Genomic DNA, 26,583 nt, shown 5'->3' with positions numbered 1-26,583 from the left:
TTCCTGCCAGGAAAGATACTCTGGCAGACGAACTAAGCAGAAACCTCATGGATCTCCACGAGTGGAAATTGGATCCACAAGTCTTCAACATGGTAACAAGGAAATGGGGATGCCCGGACATAGATCTATTTGTCTCACCTCACAACTGCCAACTAAAGAGATTCTGCACAAGGACGCATCACAGACAAGCATGGAAAGTGGAACAACTTAACAGTGTATGCCTTTCCTCCTCTGCCTCTCCTCCCTAAGGAACTCCAAAAGGTCAGATAGGAGAAGCCAAAAATTATACTGATTGCCCCATACCGGCCACGACAGTACTGGTATCCAGTTCTAAGGAACTTCTCAATGCCCAGCCTGGACCTTACCTCAAGTGTCATCTACTGTCTCAGCAGAACAATCAGATCCTGCACAGCCAACTCAAGACCTTGAATTTGGCAGCATGGTGGATAATGTAGTCATACAAAACACAGCCCTCACTAAAGCGGTGATGGATGTCATTTTGGAGGCCAGGAGGCCTAGTACGAGAAAATCCTATGCTGGAAAATGGAAGAGATTCTGTGCTTGGAACCAGGTACAAGGAATTGACACAGCTGTTCCAAATATTCCTCAGATTTTGCAATACTTTACTGAGATGCTGGACAAAGGCCTATCCTTTTCATCTATAAAAATTCATGCCTCTGCCATTTCGGCTCATTACAATACAGAGCCACCAATCTCTTCTCATCCTTTATTAAGGCAGTACCTCGGCAGGGTTGGGAGGGTGGCTTAATGGTTAAGGTGTTTGCCTTACAAACACAAGGTGCAGGGTTTGAGTCTCACAAGAGATAATTGGCTAGGCTTACAATGGCTCACAAGGGCAGTTGGCCTTGTACTAACCTATGAACCTATGTAAGGCCTCCAAGGAGATCACCAATACCTGCATGGGACCTCAATTATGTCTTGGAAAAACTCACCCTGCCTCCTTTTGAGCTGGCTGCTACAGCTGATATAAAGTTTTTATCTTGGAAAACTGCTCTGCTCCTTGCAATAACTTCTGCAAGACGAGTTTCAGAGCTACAGGCAGTCATGGCTGTGGAACCTTTTATCATTTTTTATCCAGACAGGGTTTCTCTGAGGACAAACCCGACATTTATGCTTAAGGTAGTGTCCAGTGTGGCCCTTAACCAAACTATTCATCTGCCTACCTTTTATCCAAACCCACAGAATAAGGGGGAGAGAATTCTGCTTTATTTGGACATAGACAGCTACGCTTCTATTTGAACAGAACCAAAGCTTTCAGAAAGACAGAGCAACTACTAGTGGCATATGCTGCAGGATCACAAGGAAAGACTATCTCAAAGCAGACCATTTCAAAGTGGATAGGCCGCTGCATTCATTTCTGCTATTCACAATATGGCTAGCCATTACCTAAGGGCATTAGGCCACATTCAACCAGAGCAGCAGCCTTCCTCAGGGGAGTACCAACCAAAGACATTTTAGAGGCTGCTACTTGGAGTTCAGTGCACACCTTCACAAAGCACTATCACTTACCACTCTACTCTAAATCCAGGGCAGGCTTTACCACTGCAGTTCTGCAGGGCCTAATAGCCGCTCCTATTGCTATTTAGCTCCAGCCTCCAGACCTTAGCTTTGGGATTCAACCCAGTTGTAATGACTGCAACAGTGAAACACGAAAAACAGTACATTTGTGTACACTTACCATAAATGTAGATGTTCCAATTTCTTTGCTGGAACTTATCTGTACTTCTCTATTCTATAACAACCTATGTGGTGTATTTGCTTGTAGATGAAGGCAAAATATATAGTTTGGTGCATGCATGCTTTATTGACATATTTTTAGCCTACCCTTTTGGGGGCACCTGACATCTGGGGCAATAAAAACTGAAGAAAATGGCATTGGCTGCATCTTTTATACCCCTGGCGCACTGACGTCAGGGAAGAGGTTACAGAAACTGACGCCGGACCTAGACTTTGGAATTCAGGCCGACTGAGGGTAGCCTGCTAGCAGGATAACCCAGTTGTAATGACTGCAACAGTGAATATACTCAACATCTACATTTATGGTAAGTGTACACAGCTGTACTTTTCTACACTTCATTACCAATTCCGAGCACTACCCTTTGGTCTCACCACCAACACCCCACCCCAGTGTTCAAGTGCATGACAGGATAGCCTGGATCGGGCTGCAGGGATTCCAGGTCTTTCCTTACCTGTACTTTTGGCCACTTACCGCCACCATGAGTATTGTTAGAGCCAAGGCACTTTACTCCAGCTGTACAGCTCCTCAAGAATCACAATCAAGTATCAGAAGTCCAGCCTTTTTCCTGGCAGTTGATAGAGTTTGTAGATTGCTGAAAACACCATCTCAGACTGGAAGGCTTCCAGTCTCGAGTGTCAGCTCTATTTCTGTGTTCTTGCCCAAAACCCTGGCCACCATCTGCTTGGTTTCCCCTAGTGAGATGCTACAGGAGGGTTCTGCAAATGGACATTGGTGCAGTAGTTTTATACGAGACGTGATGACATACGTCTGTCAGAATCAAATCAGGTGGTGGTTGGTCTCCCTTGGTGTCCACTGGGATACCGTTCATTCTTCCCCTCCTTTAGCCAGTGTAATAATGGATACTTATCTTCTTGGTTGGGGGGGGACTGTCCAGGAGACCTGGTCCATTACAAAAGGCAATATTTACACCAATGCCTTGGAGATGAGGATGGTCCTTTTGTTGCAGGCTTCTCAGGGTGTGATTTTGGTTTAGACAGGCAAAATGTATGTAGTTTGGTATCTGAGAAAAGGTGGGGTGGGCTTTCCTATCCTGTTGCTTGAGAGGCCATGAGAATCTGGCAGTGGGCAAGTCGCACATCCCACAGTGATCCAACATATTAGCAGACAGTTTGAGCCGGAACATTCTCTTTCTTCACAAGTAGCCCCTGAATCAGAGTTGCTATTTAAATTTTTCAGTGCTGGGGCACGCAGTGTTTTGATCTGTTCGCATCTCCATCCAACAAAAAGTGCAACAGCTATTATGCCTTTGTTCCTCTGCAGGAACAGTCACCCTGGGATACTTGACAAGCCCGTTAGAGTGACTGTAATCTCCATTGACCCCTTTTGGCCCAATCAGGTTTGGTTCCTCTTCTGTAAGCCTCTTCTGAAGTACTCTCCTTTGGTCTGGATCTGATCCATCACCAGGAAGGTGCGACTACCCCCCCCCCCCCACACACACACACACACACACACACACACACACCTTCAAACTCAAGTTAACTGCATGGTTTCTCCAATTCCCTTGAAGGCCCAGAATCCGAAGCATTCGTGTAGAGTACTGCATATTTTGTTTTCACAAAAGTTGTTTACATGTAGAGTGTTTGCCAGTAAGTAGAAACGTTTGATGTGATGTAGTCCTATCTTACCTCCATTATTGTGTGGGTTCGGAGCCGATCCCCAGCTCCGATTCGGCTGCTTTTAGAAAGCCTGAAAACTTCTGATTAGCTCGTGGCTAGGAGGTATCCCATGGTGCATGAGCACACTCCGATCTCGTTTGCCACGTCTTCAGTCGGAAGCTTTCTTGGTTGGCCCGTGGCTAAGTGATACCTTTATTACTATTACTTCCTTTACAGGAATTTATTGCTTATAGAGAGTTTTCTATCATAGCTTATTACTGACTGTCATTTTTTGTGACTTCATCCGGTTTTGACTTGGTTATCGTATGTTGTATTTTCTGGGCCTATTGCTTGTTTGCGTGTGGTATCCCATGAGTGTGTGTTTTTGCTTTTTGCTAGACCGTTTGTTAGAGGTTCTAGTTTCGTCCTTATTTTGTTATTCACACTAGGTCTGTAAGTTAGAGGACCTAGCTATCCCCCCTTTTTTTCTTTTCTTAAAGTGGGATAGGGCTAGATCTGTTTAAGTTAGAGGATCTAGATGTTCATCGTGTTTCACTGTTGCAGTCATTACACTTTAGGCGACCCGTAGTCGGCCCAAGTTCCAAAGTCTTGGTCCGGCATTGGTTGCTGTCGCCTCTTCCCTGACGTCAGTGCGCCAGGGGTATAAAAGTTGCAACAGACGCCATTTTCTCCAGTCTTTCTTGCCCCGTGGTGCCCGAAGCATAAGCAGTTCGCTAGTGCCGGTCGGTCAACTCCTGAGATTTTCAAAATTGAATTTCAGAACCGAAGTTTTCAATAAAGCTAAGTACCCCATTGGGGAAACTTTTTCTTGCTCCAGACTGATGTCAGTAAAAGTTAATTGTATTTCTTGTGGGAAGCAAACACCTCATAAGGACTGCATTCCTTGCCTAGGCCCTGACCACGATGTTACTAGTTTGTCGGTTTTGTGCTAGATTCAATAAACGCACTATTAAACGTCAGTTTGATTTTGCTTTACATTATTTTGGACGAAGATTTAATTATATAATGCCGTCAGAACAACCAACGACCGCAATGTATAAAAAACGCAACGACAAAGAAAGACAGGCATCCGAGGTCCAAAACCAACGAAGCCTCTTCTAGGCCAGTCGCCGGTTCTCAGTGAGGCACTTTCGCGGCCCCTGACACCTGTTTCCTCAGAGCCACAGGCCGCGACAGCCAGCCACGTGGAGACAGAGGCCTGTGGAAACTCAAGGTATTGGGCCTACGGAAAATATACCCTCGGATGAATCCAGAGCCGCTGAGCAGGCACCGACTTCTGAGGGTGTTTTCAGACAGTCACAGCTTACAATTAAAGGTACTATAGCAGCAAAGACGAAGTCAAAAACTCCATTAAAGTCACAAACAAGTGCAGCATTCTCCAGAACTGTCATCCATGCCAAAGAAACAGATGCTTAAAATGGCCGAAGACCTTATTACTTTAATCTGGGGCTCCCATCACCCTCCTGATAAAAGGCCTAGGCAAGACACTAATTATGATTCCTCTGATCAAGTTTCCATTTCTTCTGACACTTCCTCTGACCAGGGCTATTCTCTCCCTCCCTATGAGGACTCTGATGCTGAAGAGTCCATTCCTTCAGCCTCACCGCCTGAGGATTACTCTTTTGGGGAAACCCTACACACCATGAGGGAGCATTTCCATTGGGAGAGCCAGGATTACTCAGAATCCAAGAAAAGGCTCAGATTTCCTTCTATTGCCTCAGCACAGGCCCTTAGCTATCCCCCCCTGTGCTTGATATTGTTGATGTTTTTTCTGAATCCAGTCTGTCTCCAGATTCTTTACCCCATGCACCAGTAAAGCCAGACAGGTACTACAGGGTCCCTGACTCTCAAATTTCTTTACAAAAACCCCGCTGCAGACCCAGAAACAATTTCTCAGGGTCCTAAAGGGGTTAAAGCTTCCACTGCCAAAAATCCTGTCCCCTCAGATAGGGATTCCAGAACACTTCTGCTACCTTGGCTGTAAGAGCCTTAAACTGTCAGTTTCACATGCTTAAATATCAACAGTATCTCATGTCATTGTTAAAGCAGAAAATGGTTACAAATATAGAAGGTCCTGTCACTATGCAGGATTTATTGCATGCAGTTGAACAAGTGGGAAAGCATACACTGCAATGTGGTTTTGATTCTTGAGGCTTCTTGCAGAGCTGCAGTTACAGGCTCAGTTATTTGAAGACATGCTTGGTTGAAGGAACAAAGTTTACCTGACCATGTTAAAATGAAATTGTTGGATGCTCCACTACAGCATGATACTTTGGTGTTAAGGCAGAAGTGTTAAAGAAAATGGAGGATAAAGCAAAGTCTATGCAAACTGTGAAAGATTTCTTACAGGATGTCCTTCAAGGATGCATCTGCAGTCCTTACAAATGGGTTGCCCTGTCGTCAGGCAGCCCTTCGGTCGGCCGGATTCCAAAGTCTGGGTCTGGCCTCGGCTGGTGTCGCACTTCACCCGACGTCATAGCTGCAGTTCTTCGGGTATAAAGGCATCAGCCGACGCCATTTTCCTCAGTCTTTCTTGCCGCGTGGCGCCCGAAGCAGAAGCTATTCGCAAGTGCCGGTCGGTCAGAACCAGAGATTACTACTACAAGTACCGAAGACTTCTAAAAAGCTAAGTACCCCGTTGGGGACTCTTTCTTGCCTCAGCCGATGTCAGAAAAAGTGAATAACTGTTTAACTTGTGGGAAACAAATACCTCATAAAGATTTCCACTCTTACTGCTTACCTTTCTTAGGCCCAGACCACGACGTAGCAGCTTGTCTAGCCTGTGCTTCTTTCAACCGACGGACGCTTAGACGTCGGTCGGAATTTGCTGAAGAGTTTTTCGGCTCCGATTTTGCTTACATTGTGCCGTCGGATACTCCGATTACGCAAATTTCTAAAAAACGCAAGGAAAAGGACAGACACTCGCGGTCCACGGTTTCGGCCGAAACCGTGGTTAAGCCAACCGCGAGTGTCTCTGTTTCGGCTGAAACAGAGTCCACGGTTCTTCCTTCGGCCGAAAGCTTGCCACTTACCGAGGCCTCATCCAGCCTGGCTGAATCTGCTACTGAAATCCCACCTGCTCCTGCAGGTTCACAGGATTTATCTGATACTATCCCTTTGGATATTTCTACCCCTGCACGTGGAGCTGCTAGGCCTCCTGCATCCATGTCGATTAAGGCCTTTGCCAGGGCTAAAGCAGCAAAAACTACCAAATCTGTGCCTAAGACCCCCCTCTCACAGGCCTAGCTCTAGTTCACAAATGCTTAGTCTAGCAGAGGATCTCATTTCTTTGATCCGGGGATCCCAACCACATCCAGACAGGGCCTCTCATCCACCTCCAGAGAAGAGGACTAGAGTAGAGCCCCCTGAGCCAGTTTCAACCGATTACTCGGATGATTCAGAAAACTCAAACCCTCCAGAAGGCCCTTATTCTCCATATGAGGACTCAGACGCAGAAGACTCCATTCCTTCTGCCTCTCCTCCTGAGGAATTTTCTTTTGGGGAAACCTTGCATGCTATGAGAGAGCAATTTCAATGGCAGGGCCAGGATTTTTCAGATTCTCGGAAAAGGCTAAGGACCTTTTTACATTTACCACAGCATAGGCCTTTAGCCATTCCTCCAGTACTAACAGTTGTGGATGATGCATTTAATGATGCTTGTACTGCCCCGACTCTCTTCCCCCGGCCCCTGCTAAGCCCGACAGATACTACAGGGTCCCAGACACACATTATCACTTGTATAAGGCTCCTATTGCAGATCCTGAAACTATTTCACAGGGCCCCAAAGCTGTAGCAGCTGCCTCTGCCAAAAACCCCCTCCCCTCTGAAAGAGAATCTAGAGCATTAGAGATGGGGTAAAAAAGTTTATACTTCTGCTACTCTTTCGGCTAGGGCCTTAAACTGTCAATTCCACATGATTCAGTATCAGGAATTTTTGTTAGATCAGCTAAATAAAAAACTGTCCTCTCCTGAACCTTTAGACCGAAAGTCCCTTCAGGATTTGGTATATAACACTCAGCAGGTCAGTAATCATTCCTTAAAATGCGGCTATGATGCACTGGAGGCTTCCTTTAGATCAGCTATGACTGGTACAGTGATCAGAAGGCATGCATGGTTAAAAGAGCAATCCTTACCAGACCATGTAAAGTCAAAGCTCCTAGATGCTCCCATAGAGAAACAGTTTGTTTGGCACCCCTGCGCAGCAAGTGTTAAAGAAGGTGGAAGAAAACGCAAAATCTGTCCAAACAGTCAAAGATTTCTTACAGGTCCAGCCTCCGAGGTTTAGTAGAAATTGGCCTTCGAAGAATTGGTCCTTTCCAGACCCCTCCAGAGCACAGAGAGGCAGAAATAGGCGCCCAAGAGGCAGAGGTCAATCCAGAGGTGCCTACAGGGGACGTCAGTGGCAGCCTAACAACCAGAGAAGTACTGCCACAGATCCAGCTACTACCACTTCCACAGGACAGTCACAGTGACTTGGCTCTGATACCGCCTACCAGGGAACAACTGGAAGCACCCTTAGGTGGAAAGCTAGCCTTATTTTCAGTAAACTGGCATTACATTACAGGAGACAAATGGATTTTTCAGACAATAGACAAAAGCTACAGGTTTCACTTCCATACTCTACCAAGAAAGAGAGGAATGCCAAACCTACCACCAAACCAAAAAACAAACGCTCTAGGACAAATCAACCACTTACTAAGGATGAGAGCTATAGAAAAGGTACCGTCTATGGAACAAGGACAAGGATTTTACTCCAGACTTTTCCTGGTACCAAGAAAAGAAAACCAATGGAGACCTATTCTCGACCTGTCCGCTCTGAACACATATCTCATTGTTCCAAAATTCAAAATGCTGACCCTACAGCAACTTCTTCCCATGCTGGGCAAGGAGTCTTGGCTGGTGACTCTAGATCTCAAGGAGGCATACCTGCACGTCCCTATACGACCAGATTGCAGAAGATACCTCAGATTTCTTGCAGGATCAGAGCATTATCAATTCTCAGCATTGCCCTTTGGCTTATCTACTGCGCCCAGAGTATTCACGAAATGCCTGGCATCAGTAATTGCTCATTGCAGGCTTCAGGGAATTCAAATTTATCCATACCTGGACGACTGCCTGATACAAGCGGACAACAAGATCAAATTAAGAAAAGATTTGGAAAAGGTTATTCACCTATTGCAAGCCCTGGGATACACAGTCAACATAAAAAAGTCAAGGCTGGGACCATCCCAAAGGATAACATTCTTGGGTGCAGAACTGGACACATCAAATCAAATGGCATTTCTCACAGCAGAAAAGCAAAAGCAACTACCACTCTGTTTCATGGCATTAACAACGCAGAACCAGCTTACAGCAAGGAAAGTCCTGCAAGCCCTGGGTTACATGGCATCCTGCATAATATTGATTCCACATGCCAGACTACATATGAGGAAGTTGCAATGGTACCTAAGGAATTTATGGTCTCAGCACAGGCACAGCCTAGAAACCCAAATTCCAATAATTCCATGCCTGAAGCAAGAATTCCTGTGGTGGGCTCAGGCCTGTCAGTTGAACAGAGGACTACCTTTCCACAGCCCTCAACCAAGCCAGACTATCACCACGGATGCCTCAGACCTCGGTTGGGGGGCACACATGGTGGACAAGTGTATACAAGGCCTATGGACACAAGACCAGCTGAACCTACACACAAATCAAAAAGAGATGCCTGCAGTGAAACAGGCAATTCAGACATTCAGACCGTTTCTTCAACAAGGTCATTTGCTGATGAGGACGGACAACACCACAGTCATGTGGTATATCAACAAACAGGGAGGCACACATTCATATCCTCTATGCCGGATGGCAATGGACCTGTGGAATGTGGCCCTGAACCTCAACATTCAGCTCCAGGCCATATTTGTGCCAGGGAAAGAAAATATACTAGCAGACACCTTAAGCAGAACTACCACGGATGCCCACGAATGGATGCTGCATCCAGACATCTTCAAATCCATTACAAAGAAATGGGGGCTACCAGAAATAGACCTGTTCGCATCCCCACACAACCACCAATTGAGGAAATTCTGCACAAGGACATACCACCCACTTGCTTGGAAGGTGGACTCCCTATCCTTCAGTTGGGAAAACCTGACAGCATATGCATTCCCACCTCTTCCTTTGATGCACAAAGTGCTACTGAAGATCAAAGAAGATCACCCAAGGATCATCCTGATAGCTCCAGACTGGCCGAGGCAGCATTGATACCCGCTACTGAGGAGTATGTCTCGGGCACACGCATGGCCTCTACCTCTAGTTCCTTTACTGCTAACACAGAACAACTTCAAGATCCTGCATCCAAACTTGAAAACACTGCAGCTAGCTGCTTGGAATATTACATAAAACAAAAGAACCCAGATTTATCTCAGAGGGTTAAATACATTATCCTGGAGGCTCGCAGACCCTCCACAAGGAAAACTTATTCAGCCAAATGGAAAAGATACCTCATTTGGAGTGCAGCAAAAGGAGAAAATGTATCATTAGCAAACATAGCTAACATCCTGGAATATTTAGCAGAACTTTTCCACAATGGCCTGTCTTACTCCTCCATTAAGATTCATGCATCAGCAATTTCAGCAGAATATAACATGATCCTCCAGTCTTCTCTCATCCTCTACTCAGGCAGTTTCTGAGAGGAATTAAAAATGTAAAGCCTCCAAGAAAGCCACCTTTGCCTACATGGGACCTGAACTTTGTGCTAGAAAAGTTAACACTTCCCCCTTTTGAACCAGCAGCAACAGCAGAATTACAGTTCTTATCTTGGAAAACTGCTTTCCTGCTTGCAATCACTTCAGCAAGAAGGGTTTCTGAATTACAGGCATTAATGGCAGTACAGCCCTTCCTTATCTTCCATCAGGATAGTGTCCTTGAGAACTAACCCTACTTTTATGCCAAAGGTGGTCTCCAGGGTATCATTGAACCAAGCAATCCACCTACCAACATTCTTCCCCAACCCACAGAACAGGGGGGAAAGACTACTACATACCTTGGATGTGCACAGGCAATTGCGCTACTACCTGGACAGAACCAAGAACAATAGAAAAACTGACCAGCTTCTGGTAGCATATGCAACAGGAATGGAAGGAAAGCAATTTCAAAACAGACAATCTCAAAATGGATAGGAAATTGCATTAGATTTTGTTACTCTTTTCATGGAAAGCCAACTCCAGAAAACATCAGACCTCACTCCACAAGGGCTACAGCCACTACTACAGCTTTCTTACGAGGAGTGGCTACCAAAGACATTTTAGAGGCTGCTACTTGGAGCTCCGTGCATACATTTGCCAAGCATTATAACCTACCTTTATACTCCAGATCCCGAGCAGGTTTTGCCACTGCTGTTTTGCAAGGGATCTTAACTACACCATAATCTTCTTAGTGCCTCCCCCCAGTTTGGCTATGGTATTCTACCCATTTGTTAGGACTGCGGATGCATCCTTGAAGGACATAGTACAGTTTTGTACCTACCATAAATGTAGATGTCCGAGAGGTATGCATCTGCAGTCAGGATTACCCACCCTCCTTTCCCTCTGTGATACTCCTAGGGTATTTGCCCATCTTTTAGCTAGCTGGGGGAATCTATTATGGTGTATTTGTTTGTATATATGTATATACATGTTTATTTTTGTTTGCTCTCTACTGTTTGGAATCATTTGCATTTATCCAAATTTAGCCTTCCTAGAGGGCACCTGGCATCTGGGGCAAGAAACACTGAGGAAAATGGCGTCTGCTGATGCCTTTATACCCAATTGACAGCAGCTAGGACGTCGGCTGAAGTGCGACATCAGCCGAGGCCAGACCCAGACTTTGGAATCTGGCCGACCGAAGGGCTGCCTGAGGCAGGACAACCCATTTGTTAGGACTGCAGATGCATACCTCTCGGACATCTACATTTATGGTAGGTACAAAACTGTACTTTCTCTGCACTGCCCTTTGGCTTATCTACTGCGCCCAGGGTCTTTACAAAGTGCCTGGCACCAGTAATTGCATTTTGCAGGCAGAGGCATACAAATTTGTCCTTACCTGGACGACTGTCTAATTCAAGCAGAGAACAAGGGCATTCTTCAACATCTGGCATTTGTAAAAAGGCTTCTAACATGCCTAGGGTACACAAACTAATAGAAATCCCAACTGGTAGCCTCTCAAATAATTACATTCCTGGGTGCAAGCTTGAATACAACTGCCCAGATGGCTTACCTTATGCCAGACAAACAAAGGCAACTGACAACATACTTCAAACAGATGGCAACAAAGACTCTGGTATCTGCAAGACAAATTCTGCAGGCTTTGGGGGTTCATGGCATCCTGCATTCTACTAATTCCATGTGCAAGACTGTATATGAAGAAACTTCAATGGTACCTAAAAAGTTTATGGAGTCAACATTCACAGTCTGGAAACAATGATTCCTCTCATTCCCTGCCTACAACAGGAATTTATTTGGTGGGCAGAGACATGTCATCAAAACAAGGGACTGTCATTCACTCTTCCCCCTGCCCACCCTAACTGCAGACACATCATACTATGCTTGGGGGGCCCACCTGGTGGGGGGAGATGCATTCAGGGCATATGGAGTCCAAAACAAATGCATCTGCATATCAAGCAGAAAGAGATGCTAGCTGTTCAGAATGCTCTGACAGCCTTCAAGGACTTACTTCATCCAGGACAACTACTGATAGACGGGCAACACCACGGTTGTGTGGTACACATTCCTACCCCCTTTGCAGACTAGCCATGGCATTATGGAACACAGCTTTGACTTACCAAGTACATCTTCAAGCTCAATTCCTGCCAGGAAAACAAAATACTCTGGCAGACGACCTAAGCAGAAATCTTATGGACCCGCACAAGTGGAAACTGGATCCACAAATCTTCCGCATGGTAACACAGATTTGGCGAGCCCAGACACAGATCTATTTGCCTCTCCCCAAAATTATCAGCTGGGCAAATTCTGCACAAAGACTCATCACAGGCAAACATGGAAAGTGGATGCCCTATCCTTCAATTAGAAAAACCTATCGGTCTATGCCTTTCCCCCTCTGTCTCTTTTCTCCAAGGTCTTACTAAAGGTCAGACAGGAAAAACCAAAAATGATCCGGATTGCTCTGGACTGGCTTCACCTGCACACTGGTACCCAATTCTAAGGAATGTTTCAACCCCCTCCTTGGTACTTGCCTCAAATACCTAATCTACTGTCTCAGCAGAACAATCAATTCTGCACACTCTGCTCCAAACTCTGAACCTTGCAGCATGGCTGATCATTTAATTATTCAAACACCACCTCTCAGTAAATCTGCGATGGATGTCATTTTGGAAGCCAGAAGGCCTAGTACTAGAAAATCTTATGCTGATAAATGGAAGAGATTATGTGCTTGGAACCAAGCACAAGGAACGGACACAGCAAAACCAAATATCCCTCAGATTTTACAATACTTGACTGAGAAGCTTGACAAGGGCCTATCTTTTTCTTCAATAAAAATCAATGCCTCTGCCATCTCTGCTCATTACAACACAGAGCCTCCCCTCTTTTCTCATCCTCTGCTTAAACAGTATCTTAGAGGGGCCAAAAAATTAAGACCTCCCAGAAGATCACCAACTCCTGCATGGGACCTCAGTTTTGTGCTGGAAAAAACTCACCCTGCCTCCTTTTGAATCGGCAGCTACTGCAGATATAACATTTTTATCTTGGAGAACAGCTTTCCTCTTAGCAATCACTAGTTTTAGAACTACAGGCTCTCATGGCTGTGGAGCCTTTTATTACATTTTACCTGGACAGTGTGTCCCTCAGGACCAATCCTTCCTTTATGCCCAAGGTGGTATCCAGTGTGGCTCTTAACCAAACAATTCACTTGCCAACATTTTACCCAAATCCGCAGAACAAGGGGGAGCAGATTCTGCATTCATTGGATGTACACAGACAACTAAGATTCTACTTAAACAGGACCAAATCTCTAAAAGTCTGAGCAACTACTGGTGGCATTTGCTTCAGGATCAGAGGGGGAAGGCTGTATCAAAGCAGACTATTTCTAAGTGGATAAGCCACTGCATACGTTTCTGCTACTTGCACCATGGTAAACCTGTGCCCAAGGGGATCAGGTCACATTCCACCAGGGCTTGCCTCTACCTCAGCAGCCGTTCTCAGAGGAGTTCCAACCAAAGACATTCTAGAAGCTGCTACTTGGAGCTATGTTCATACCTTCACAAAGCATTATCATTTGCTTCTCTTCTCCAAATCCAGGGCAGGCTTTGCCACTGCAGTTCTGCAGGGCCTTACAGCCGCTCCAAATGCTATTTAGTTCCATCCTCCCATCCATAGCTTTGGGATTCTACCCAAATGCAATGACTGCAACAGTGAAACACAAAGAACATAGTACAGTTGTGTACACTTACCATAAATGTAGATGTTGGAGTGTATTCACTGTTGCAGTCCGGGTTACCTACCCACCATCCCCCTTTTCTAGAGCCTCTTTCCTTCACTATATTCTAAAGACTTTGTGGTGCATTTGCTTTTAGATGTAGGTAAAGTTTGTTGCTAAAAGTGCATTTACTTATATTGCTGTTTATGTGTATATGTACATGTATGTATGTGTGTGTGTGTATATTTTTGCTCCCCATTTGGGGGGTATCTGACATCTGGGGCAAGAAAAACTGAATAAAATGGCATCGGCTGCATGTTTTATACCCCTGATGTCATGGAAGAGGAGACTGCAATAGATGCAGGACCCATGACTTTGTTATTCAGGCCAACTGAGGGCAACCTGCCAGCAGATTACCCAAATGTAATGACTGCAACAGTGAATACACTCTAACATCTACATTTCTGGTAAGTGTACACAACTGTACTTTCTATGCACTGCCCTTTGGCTTATTTACTGAGCCCAGGGTCCTTACAAAGTGCCTGGCTCCAGTAATTGCATTTTGCAGGCAAAGAAATATTCAGATATATCCATACCTGGGCAATTGTCTAATTCAAGTAGAAAACAAGGGCACTCTTCTAAACCATTTGGGGTTTGTAAAAAGGGTTCTAACTTGTCTAGGGTACACTATAAACGAAAAGAAATCACAACTGGTACCCTCTCAAAAAATTACATTCCTGGGTGCACGCTTGAATACAACTGCCCAGATGGCTTTCCTTGTTCCAGAGAAGCAAATTCATGTGGTGACTTACTTCAAACAGGTGGCCACAAAAACCCTACTTTCTGCAAGGCAAATACTGCAAGCCTTGGGGATCATGGCCTCCTGCATTCTTCTAATTGCATATGCAAGACTGCATATGAGGAAACTTCAGTGGTACTTAAAAAGTCTATGGAGTCAGCATTGTTGCAGCCTGGAAACAATGATTCCTATCATTCCTTGCCTGCAACTAGAGTTCCTATGGTGGGCAGAGGCCTGCCACCAAAACAAGGGACTGTCGTTCACACCACCCCCTGCCGCCCAAACCCTAACTAAAGACTCATCAGACTATGCTTGGGGGGCACATCTGGCAGGGAAGTGCATTCAGGGCAAATGGAACCCAAATCAAATGCACCTTCATATCAATCAAAAAGAAATGCTAGCCGTACAGTATGCACTGACAGCCTTCAAGGACTACCTTCATCCAGGAAAATTAATGATAAAGACAAACAACACCACAGTTATGTGGTACATAAGCAGGCGGGTACACACTCGTACCCCCTTTGCAGACTAGCCATGGCATTGTGGAACACTGACTTGACCTATCAAATACAACTACAAGCTGAATACTCTGGCAGACGAACTAAGCAGAAATATCATGGACCCACACAAATGGAAACTGGAACCATGGATTTTCAACATGTTGACATGCAAATGGGGGAGCCCCAGACATAGATCTTTTTGCCTCACCCTGCAACTATCAGTTGGACAAATTTTGCACAATAACTCATCTCAAAAAAGCCTGAAAGTGGATGCTCTATCCTTCAGCTGGAAAAACCTTTCAGTCTCCGCCTTTCCCCCTCTGCCTCTGCTCTCCAAAGTTCTACTAAAAGCCAAACAGGACAAACCAAAAATGATTTTGATTGCGCCAGACTGACTTTTCCAGCACTGGTACCCACTCCTGCACAATGCGTCACACCTTCCACTGTGGCACCTGCCTCAGACTCCTTACTGTCTCAGCAGAACAACCAAATTCTGCACACGCAGCTCCAAGCTTTGAATCTTGCAGCATAGCTAATCAATTAAATACCCCCTTAACATCCCTCAGCAAACCTGTGATGGATGTCATTTTGGAAGCGAGAAGGCCTAGTGCTAGAAAATCTTATGCTGACAAATGGAAAAGATTCTGTGCCTAGAATCAGTCTCGAGGGATAAGCACAGCAGTGCCCAACATTCTTCAGATTTTACAATACTTAATGAGATGTTTCGCAAGGGCCTGTCATTTTCTTCCATAAAAATCCATGCCCCAGCCATTTCAGCTCATTACAACACAGAACTTCCCCTCTTCTCTCATCCTCTGCTAAAGTAGTATCTCAGAGGGGCCAAAAACTTAAAACCACCCAGGAGAGCTCCACCCCTGCCTGGGACCTCAATTTTGTATTGGAAAAGCTCACTCTCCCTCCATTCGCGCCAGCTGCTACTGCAAACTTAAAATTTCTCTCCTGGAAAACCGCTTACCTTTTAGCAGTCACTTCAGCTAGAAGGATTTCCGATTTACAGGCTCTTACGACAGTGGAGCATTTCATCATTTTTCATGCGGACAGGGGGTGTCTCAGGACCAATCCATCCTTCATGCCTAAGGTGGTATCCAGTGTGGCTCTTAATGAGACCATTCATTTGCCAACTTTCTTTCCCAATCCACAGAACAAGGGGGAGCGGATTCTGCATTCATTGGATGTACACAGACAACTTAGATTTTAATGAGACCATTCATTTGCCAACTTTCTTTCCCAATCCACAGAACAAGGGGGAGCGGATTCTGCATTCATTGGATGTACACAGACAACTTAGATTTTACTTAACCTGAACAAAATCTCAAAGAAAATCTGAACCTGCTTGTGGCATTTGCTGCTGGGGCAGAGGGAAAGGCTATTTCAAAGCAAACCATTTCCAAATGGATAAGCCATTATATTCGTTTCTGCTATATGCACCATGGAAAAACTCTCCCCCAGGGGATCAGATCCCATTCCACCAGGGCTGCATCTACTTCTGCAGCCTTTCTCAGAGGTGTTCCTACCAGGGACATTCTAGAAGGTGGTACCTGGAGCTCAGTTCGTACGTTCACCAAACATTGCCATTTACCACTTTTCTCTAAATCCAGAGCTGGCTTTGCCACTGCTGTCCTGCAGGGCCTTATAGCTGGTCCTAATGATGTATAATTTCCTCCACCCAACCATAGCTTTAGGAATCTACCCAAATGTAATGACTGCAACAGTGAAACACGAAGAACATAGTACAGTTGTGTACACTTATCATAAATGTAGAAGTTCAAGTGGGTATTCACTGTTGCAGTCCTGGTTACCCTCCCTCCAGCCCCCTTTTTTACTCTGGCTATGCCTCTGCTTTCTTTCACTATGCTTAAAAGCCCTTTTGGTGCATTTGCTTTTGGGATTAGAGGTATATATTTTTTTTATTTTATTTGCTCCCCATTTGGGGGGCACCTGACATCTGGTGCAAGAAAAACTGATGTAATTGCATCGGCTGCATGTTTTATACCCCTGACCTGACATCATGGAAGAAGGGACAGCAACCGACGCAGGACCCAAGACTTTGTTAATCAGGTCGACTGAGGGCAACCTGCCAGCAGATTACTCAAATGTCATGACTGCAACAGTGAATATACACCTCTTGACACATGTCAGGTTCTCTTCATCTCTGTCTCCACACACTCAAATTGACCACATGGCTGCTCCAGTTCCATCATTAGTCAGGCTTCACGATCTGTCTCCAGCTGTAACCCATATCATTACCTCTTCTCATAAGCCCTCGACTAGAAAATTGTATATCAGTAAATGGAAGAGATTTTCCATATGGACAAGATAACAGGTTAATCCATTTACAGCTCCCATTCCTATTGTCTGAGTTCCTATCAGAACTTTTTCACCAGGGATCAGCAGCTGCTATACTCAAGAGTTCAGCTAGAAGCAATATCTGATTTTCATGTGGGAATTAATGATTCTACCCTTATGTCCCACAAACTTTACAAGACCTTTCTCAAAGGTTCTATGATAAGACCGCCTATTCAAGATCCCATTCCTCCCTGGGATCTAAATCTAGTCCTTTCTGAACTTACTTTGCCACCTTTTGAACCAGCCCATAGCTGTCAATTAAAATTTCTGTTGTGGAAGACTTTTTCTGGTGGCGATAACTTCAGCCAGACGAGTTTCCGAACTGCAAGCCCTATCAGTTAAACCACCATACTTAATTTTTCACAAAGATAGGGTCTCTCTCAGGATGAATCCTTCCTTTATCCCCAAGGTCTGCTCCCATTTTCACTTGAATCAAACTATCGAATTGCCAGTATTCTTCTCCAATCACACCAATAAAGTAGAGTATAGATTTCACCAATTGGATGTGCATAGGCAATTGCATTTCTACATCCACAGAACTAAAGGATTTAGAAAATCAGACCAGCTATTTGTTTCCTTTCTGAAACAAGAATGGGCTTGCCAGTTTCTAAGGTCACACTATCAAACTGGATCTCTAACTGTATCTCTTTTATTTATACTTCTGAGGGAAGAGAGTTACCCCTTAAAGTCAAAGCACATTCTACCAGATCATTTTCTACTTCTGCTGCCTTCCAAGCCAGGACTCCTATTGATAATATATGTGCAGCAGCATCATGAGCTACCCCTCATGCCTTCATTTCCCATTATAAATTGGACCTAACTTCCAGGGGTAGGGCCTCATTTGGTTCCACTGTGCTCAGTAGTATTTTCCAGCGAGTCACCCATACAAGATGCTAGGGATGCTGTCCCACACGTAATAATGGAGGCGAGATAGGACTACATAACATAAAGAAGTTATCTACTCACCATAACGTTCCATGTTTGTAGTCCATCTCACCAAACATTATTACAAACCCACCCACCAGCCCCCTTCCCGGAGGATCTGCAAACAGTTTTCTATGGTGGTTTCTGTCATAAAGGACACTTATTAGGGTTTATTCTTCTGAACCTATGTTCTCCTTTCTACTTTTTCTCCTTGTATAGACTAGCAGCAAACAAGATCTGGGGAGTGTGCTCATGCACCATGGGATATTTCCTAGCCACGAGCCAATCAGAAGTTTTCAGGCTTTCTAAAATCGGCCGAGTCGGAGCAGAGGATCAGCTCCGAACCCACACGTAATAATCGGCGAGATGGACTACATACATGGAACGTTATGGTGAGTACATAACTTTTTGTTTTGACAACAATGATCCATCTTTATGGTAAGTACATAATGTTTGTTTTTTGTTTTATTTCTGTAAAAACATTTTTTTGTAATTTGATTCATTCAGCAACCTCTGTCCCAGGACTGTTAGCCATGACGTCTTTCCCTGCAGCATTATGCTTCAAGGTTTTTTAGCTGGCTTAGTTTGATGTGGCATTGGACACTCTAAATTGGCCCTAGGTGTGAGTGTGTGCATGTGTGTGCCTTCTGTGGAAGGTTGGGCGCCGGGCTGGCAACTCGACACTGTAAAACTCCACTGCCAATCATGAGCGGACAGATGATCCGCTGTGGCGACCCCTAACCGGGAAAAGCCAAAAGAAGTAGTAGTTTGATGTGGCATAGCTTAAAGTAGTATGTCTTATGTACCCACTCTGAAACAACTCCCCTTAATGCATTCTAGACAGCACCGTACTAGAAATCCCCAGAAATTGTCATCTTGCAGCATTAGGAGAAGGAGCTGATGGCATTACTATTTTCTATTTATATGCCAGTCAAGACTTAAAGCAATTAGTGTAAAACTTTATTTTTTAAGAATGTTTTAAGTTGGGGTAATTGTGTTAAAAATTTTAAACTGCGTAAAAGTGCAGTTCTTTCAGTGGTATATTTGCACTAGCTCTTCTCATTTTCACTTTTGCTTATGTTGTATTATTGGTTTACCTTCCATTATTTCACAGTGTCTCATTGTGATTTTGGTAGTCATGCAGGATTTGTAGAATATGGGACATAGCACTATAAACAACTTCTAGTTATGTAGCCAGTCTTTTGCATATCTTACTGCATCTTTGTTTGGGGTAACTTTCTTGCTCAGTCCCTCCTACCCTTCATGTTGTAAGTGCTGCATCTTAGTGGCATTGTCCTTTGCATTAGGGTGTGTGTAACTGCAGAAGACCTCAAGACTGAATTATTTCAATCTACTGCTTGGTTCATGGGTATTCCTGTGAGAGTATGTCTGCTGTACATAATCTTAGAAGTTTGACACCATCTCCACAGTTTTGTCAGAATGGTGCCAGTTAAATTTTAAGCCTAAATTTCCAAGGCAGGTGTGAAAAAAGAGCAGTTAAAAGAAAATCTAAAGTTCTAGCTGATTTAATCATTTAAAACACTCCCATTTGCAAGCTGTAGATGGGATCTGACAGTTATATAAAATGGAGATCATTCCAAGGTGTTTGAAAAGTTGTTTGACAGTAGCTGGGCTACCTGAAGTAGCTCAATTTTTGAATTGTATGAGCCTTTAAGGGGCAATGTTAACTGCACAGTGTACAGATTAGAGGGATTTTCTCCCAAATGTCAAAGTCTTTTGATTCTTCGCTTTACATAAATATTGCTTGTCATTATTGCAGTTTATATTATAAAATTATATGTATCATTTGATGTGTTAATACATACCCTTTTTTCAGAAATATTTTCTGTCTTCTTAGCACATCCGTGTTGGCTGGGAACAACTACACACCACAATTGCCAGAACAATTAATGAAATAGAGAACCAGATTCTCACTCGTGATGCCAAGGGTATTAGCCAAGAGCAGCTGCATGAGTTCCGGACATCATTTAATCACTTTGATAAGGTAAGTTCATCCTGTTTCTCTATGCTTGAAATTTGTATATTGAGATTTATAACCAGACAAGTACTGTTTTGATGCAGTCTACTTAACTTTTTGTGCAAGATGGACCAGTTGCAGAAGTGTTGCAGTTCAAAAACTTTTAATAGCAGAGTAAGGAGTTTGAAGATGTTCTTCGTGTTTCACTGTTGCAGTCATCACACTTGGGTTATCTGCCTGCAGTTAGCCCTCAGTCAGCCCGAATACCAGAATCTTAGTATTTCTGCGTCTGATGCGGTCGCTTCTTCCATGACGTCAGGTCGTCAGGGGTATAAAACAGGTGGCCGTCGCATTACATCAGTCTTTCTTGCCAAGGAGGAACCAGAAGCAGTTCGCAAATGCCAGTCAGCCGCTACCTGAAATTTTTGTTTTCGAGTTGATAATCCTGAAGTCTTCTAAAGCTAAGTACCCCGTTGGGGATCCTTTTTTCTTGCTCTAACCGATGTCAGAAAAAGTTAACAATTGTCTTCTGTGGAAAGCAAATACCTCTGAGATTTTCATTCTTACTGCATCACCTGTTTAGGCCCAGACCACAACATCCCTCGCTGTTTTTTCTGCCTTGTTTAACACCCAAACTATTCGTCGTCTGGCTATCTTTGTCGCTAAATTCTTTCGCTCTCGTTCTCCGTATTCCATATTCTGAAATGGCTACGATAAGCCATCCGACTAGCGATCATCTGAAAGAACGCAAAGATAGACCGCGTAGGTCCAAAACTGCCGACGACACTTCTGTTAAGCTAGTCGCCAGTCCGCCGGTACTCAGGCACTTTTGCAGACCCTGATACCTGCTTCTGTGGATTTGCAGGCCTCTGCTGAGATCCATTCCGAGTCCGGTATGCCACGAGATGCTTCGACTATAGAACCTGCGGATGTCTCTACCTTGGATGGGTCTGGAGCCGCTGTGTAAGCACTGGCTTGTGAGGGTATATTCCGTCCTACTGATGTTTAAATCAAACCGACTTTTTTAGCCAAAACTAGTGCATTTCTTAGGCCCAGGGTATGCACTACACCTAGAAAACCGAGCAAAGTGCATGCTCAAGCTCCCATGCCACAAAAACAAATGCTTAGAATAAATGAAGACGTTACGCTAATTAGGGGAAGCCACTCACAAGTGAGGAGAGTGTGTTGAGTAAATGGAAAGAGTATTTTGAAGGGCTGATGAATGAGGAGAATGAGAGAGAAGGTTGGATGATGTGGGGATAGTGAATCAGGAAGTGAAGCATATTAGCAAGGAGGAAGTAAGGACAGCTATGAAGAGGATGAAGAATGGAAAGGCTGTTGGCCCAGATGACATACCAGTGGAAGCATGGAGGTGCTTAAGAGAAATGGCAGTGGAATTTTTAACCAGATTGTTTAATGAAATTTTGGAAAGTCAGAGGATGCCTGAGGAGTGGAGAAAGTGTTTTGGTACCTATCTTTAAGAATAAGGGTGATGTGCAGAGCTGCAGTAACTGCAGAGGGATAAAATTGATCAGTCACTGCTTGAAGTTATGGGAAAGAGTAGTGGAAGCTAGGTTAAGAAGGGAGGTGATGATTAGTTTTCAGCAGTATGGTTTCATGCCAGAAAAGAGCACTACAGATGCAATATTTGCTGAGAGTGTTGGAGAAATACAGAGAAGGTCAGAAGGAGTTGCATTGTCTTTGTGGACTTAGAGAAAGCATATGACAGGGTGCCTAGAGAGAAGTTGTGGTATTGTATGAGGAAGTCGGGAGTGGCAGAGAAGTTTGTAAGTGTGGTACAGGATATGTACAAGGGTAGTGTGACATTGGTGAGGACTGCGGTGGGAGTGACATAAGTTTAAGGTGGAGATGGTATTACATCAAGGATCAGCTCTGAGCCCTTTATTTGCAGTGGTGATGGACAGGTTGACAGATGAGATTAGACAGGAGGCCCTGTGGACTGATGTTTGCAGATGACATTGTGATACGTAGTGAGAGTAGGGACCAGGTTGAGAAGACCCTGGAGAAGTGGAGATATGCTTTAGAGAGGAGAGGAATGAAGGTCAGCAGGGCTAAAACAGAATATATGTGTGTAAATGAGAGGGAGGGTAGAGGAATGGTGAGGATGCAGGGAGTAGAGTTGGTAAAGGTGGATGAGTTTAAGTACTTGGGATCCAACAGTTCAGAGTAATGGTGAGTGTGGAAGAGAGGTGAAGAAGAGAGTACAGACAGGGTGGAATGGGTGGAGAAGAGTGTCAGGAGTGATTTGTGACAGACTGGTACCAATAAGAGAAAGGGAAGGTCTACAAGGGGGTAGTGAGACCAGCTATGTTATATGGGTTGGAGACTGTAGCATTGACAAAAAAGACAGGAGTCAGAGCTGGATGTGGCACTGACGAAAAGCCAGGAGTCAGAGCTGGATGTGGCTGAGTTAAAGATGTTAAGATTTGCACTGGGTGTGACTAGAATGGACAGGATTAGGAATCAGTATATTAGAGGGTCAGCTCAGGTTGGACAGTTTGGAGACAAAGCAAGAGAGGTGAGATTACATTGGTTTGGACATGTGCTGAGGAGGGATGCTGGGTATATTGGGAAAAGGATGCTAAGGATGGAGCTGCCAGTTAAGAGGAAAAGAAGAGGAAGGCCTAAGATAAGGTTTATGGATGTGGTGAGAGAGAACATGCAGGCGGTTGGTGTGAAAGACAATGATGCAGAGGACAGGAAGAAATGGAAACTGATGATCCGCTGTGGCAACCCCTAACGGAAACAGCCAAAAGAAGAAGATGAGGGGAAGCCAGTCTTCCCCTGCTAAAAGACAAGGAATTGTTTCCTTCTGACTCTATAGACCAGGAATCCGATGACTCTGACCCTTCTGATTATCAGGACATGCCCTTACCAGCCTATGAGGATTCAGATGCAGAGGAATCCATTCCCTCTGCCTCCCCTCCAGAGGAATTTTCTTTTGATGAAATCTTGCATACTTTGAGAGCATTTCCACTGGGAATGCAAAGACAACCCTCAATCCTATAAGAGACTCAGAATTTTTAGAGTTGCCTCAGCACAGGCCTCTAGCTATACCCCCTGTCCTGGATGTTGTAGATGTTTTTATGGAGTCCAGTCTTATTTAGATGCATTATCCCCCGACCCTTGGGAAACCTGATGGGGGGTACTACAGAGTACCCGATTCCCACAAGTTTCTTTGCAAGAATCCTACTGCTGATCTAGAGATCATTTCCTGGGGACGTAAAGGTATTAAGGCTACTACAGCCAAAAATCCTACACCTTCGGACAGGGATTCCAGAGCTTTAGACAGATGGGGTAAGAAGGTATATATCTCCAACTCTTGCTATCGGGGCATTGAATTGCCAGTTTCACATGTTAAAGTACCAGCAGCATATTGTGGAGCTAATTAAACAAAAAATGGTATTTCTAGGTTGTGCAGAAAATCTAGGTTTACAAGAGCTAATGCATTCTGCAAACCAAGTTAGTAAGCATACTTTGCAGTGTGGCTTTGATGCCCTAGAAGCATCTTGCAGGGCTGCAGCCACTGGTTCTGTACTGAGAAGACCTGCTTGGCTGAAGGAGCAAATCTTGCCAGATCATGTCAAATCCAATTACTAAACGCACTTTTAAATAAGAACTGTTTGGCACCAAAGCAGAAGTTCTTAAAAAGATGGAAGGAAAAGCTAAAACTGTGCAAACTGTGAAAGAATTCTTACAAGTGCAACCACCTAAATTCAGTAGACATTGCCCTTCAAAACACTGGTCCTTTCCTGCCCTTCCCGGACAAGACCCAGGGGAAACAGGCCACTAAGACTACAGTCTCTGGGTATGCAGAAATCTAAACAATGGAGTGCCCCCACCCCAAAAACAAAGTGGTAAGCCACCCCCCCATGGAAAAAGTTCACAATGACTTCTCAGATCTCCTTCCCAGCCCTGCCCAACTGCTTGTGCCCCTCGGAGGAAAACTTGCCCTTCATGCAAGAAATTGGATGTCTACTCAGAACTGATGGGTCCTCAGCATTGTCAGTCACTGTCAACCCAAAGCGGGTTTCCAGACCTTCCTCCAAACCAGTGGGCAGAGGCTCAAAAGCAAGTACTTTCCCTGCTCAATATCCGAGCTATTCAGTAGAATAAAAGGGTCAGGGTTTCTACTCGAGACTTTTCCTGGTGACCAGAAAACAGGGCTCTTGGTGCCCAATCCTGAATCTTTCCATTCTCAAAACCTTTCTGGTGGTCACAAAATTCAAGATGCTTACCCTGCAACAGCTTCTCCCTAGGCTAGCCAAGGATGCCTGGTTAGTCACTCTAGACTTAAAAGAAGCTTATCTGCACATCCCCATAAGGGAGTCATGCAGGAAATGTCTGTTTCAGGGCAGGCTCTATGCACCATCTGTTGTCTGCACTTCCCTTTGGCTTATCTACTGTTCCCAGAGTATTCACCAAGTGCCTGGCTCCAGCCATTGCATACTGCAGGCAGAGAAATATCCAAATTAACCCATACTTGGACGACTGCCGGATTCAGGCGGACAGTCAGGAATTGCTATTTCAGCATCTGACATTTGTAAATGCCTTATCACTTCATTGGGGTACACCATCAATGAAAAGAAATCTCAGCTGGTACCCAGTCAAAAGATTGTATTCCTGGGAGCAAGCTTGGACACAACTTCCCAGATGGCATTTCTCACTTCAGAAAAACAGGTCTGACAGACTACTTCAGACAAATGGCCTCCAGAACCCAGCTATCTGCAAGAAAAATACTGCAAGCCTTAGGGTTCATGGCCTAATGTATTCTGCTAATTCCATATGCAAGACTGCATATGAGGAAACTTCAGTGGTACTTAGTCTTTTGGTGCCAACATTCTCAAGACCTGGAAACAGTCATTCCTATCATACCTTGTCTGAGGGCAGAGTTCCTTTGGTGGGCAGAAGCATGCAACCACAACAAGCAACTGCATTTCACTCAACCCCCTGCCACCCAAACCCTGACAACAGACGCATCAGACTATGCATGGGAGGTTCACATGGCAGGCAGATGCATTCAGGGCCACTGGAGCCCAAGGCAGATTCTCCTGCACATCAATCAAAAAGCGATGCTAGCTGTACAGAATGCTCTGACAGCTTTCAGATGCCTAATCCTTCCAGGACAATTGCTGATAAAAACACACCACAGTTATGTGGTACATAAACAAGCGGGGGGGGGGGGCATTCTTTGCAGGTTAAGCACAAACTAGGAAAGCTCACAAAGAAAGGCAAAAAAAAAGCTGAGTAACGCAAGTCACCACACCACAAATCAGGCCTGATTTGTGGTGTGACGACTTGCGTTAGCTTGTTTTTTTTGCAACTCTGCAGGTTAGCCATGGCCCTGTGGAACACAGCCTTGAGCAACCAAGTGCATCTTACAAGCTCAGTTCCTGCCAGGCAAACAAAATTCACTGGCAGACGACAAGCAGAAATCTCCTAGACCCACACGAGTGGAAATTGGAGCCCAACACCTTCAACCTTCTGATCCAGACGTCGGGGATACCGGAGGTGGATCTATTTGCCTCCCCCAAGAACCACCAGTTAAGCAAATACTGCACCAGAAACCCTGACAGCAGGGCCTGGAAGGTGAATGCCCTATCCTTTCAATGGGAAAACCTCTCAGTGTATGCCTTTCCCCCTCTGCCGCTTCTCTCAAGAGTACTCGAGATAAAACAAGACAGACCAAGGGCAATTGCCTCGGACTGGCCATGCCAGCACTGGTACCCACTCCTGTGCAACCTGACATCGGTGCCACCTACACCAGAACCCTACCCTGCTGTCTCAGCAGGAGGGACAGGTTTTACATCCACTGTTGCAAACCCTAAACCTTGCAGCCTGACTTATCCCTTGAATACCCCACCAGCAACCCTCCGCAAACTGGTGCTGGATGTCATTCTTGAAGCCAGAGGGCCTAGTACTAGGAAATCCTATGCTGAAAAGTGGAAAAGATATTCTTGGATTCAGCCTAAAGGAAAGGACACAGCAGTGCCCTCCTTACCCCCAAATCCTGGATTACCTAGCAGAGCTACTCCACAGAGGCCCATCCTTCTCCATTGAGTCATGCCTCTGCCATTTCAACTCTTTATAATACTAAGCCACCTCTATTTTCTCACCCTCTCATCGAACTGTTCCTGTGGGGGGCTAGCAATTTAAGGCCCCCTAGGAGAGCACCCACCCCTGCCTGGGACCTTAACTTTGTACTGGAA

The 26,583-nt window shown here is 44.8% G+C and overlaps 1 protein-coding gene across 2 annotated transcripts in view; it reads left to right on the top strand.

The window, feature by feature from the left end:
- The window catches only part of LOC122788278 (alpha-actinin-4), a 1,502,973-nt gene that overhangs the window by 1,232,890 nt on the left and 243,500 nt on the right, over positions 1-26,583 (top strand). For both annotated transcript variants that reach the window (XM_044055436.1, XM_044055378.1), the window contains exon 18: positions 20,234-20,380. In XM_044055436.1, the coding sequence (XP_043911371.1) occupies positions 20,234-20,380 (147 nt within the window). The remainder of the gene's footprint in view (positions 1-20,233; positions 20,381-26,583) is intronic.

Source organism: Protopterus annectens, chromosome 1.part0 (assembly GCF_019279795.1).
Source record: "Protopterus annectens isolate FY-2018-M chromosome 1.part0, PAN1.0, whole genome shotgun sequence".
NCBI lineage: Eukaryota > Metazoa > Chordata > Ceratodontiformes > Protopteridae > Protopterus > Protopterus annectens.
Note: the sequence above shows the minus strand (reverse complement) of the source record. Positions and strands in the feature narration are given on the sequence as shown.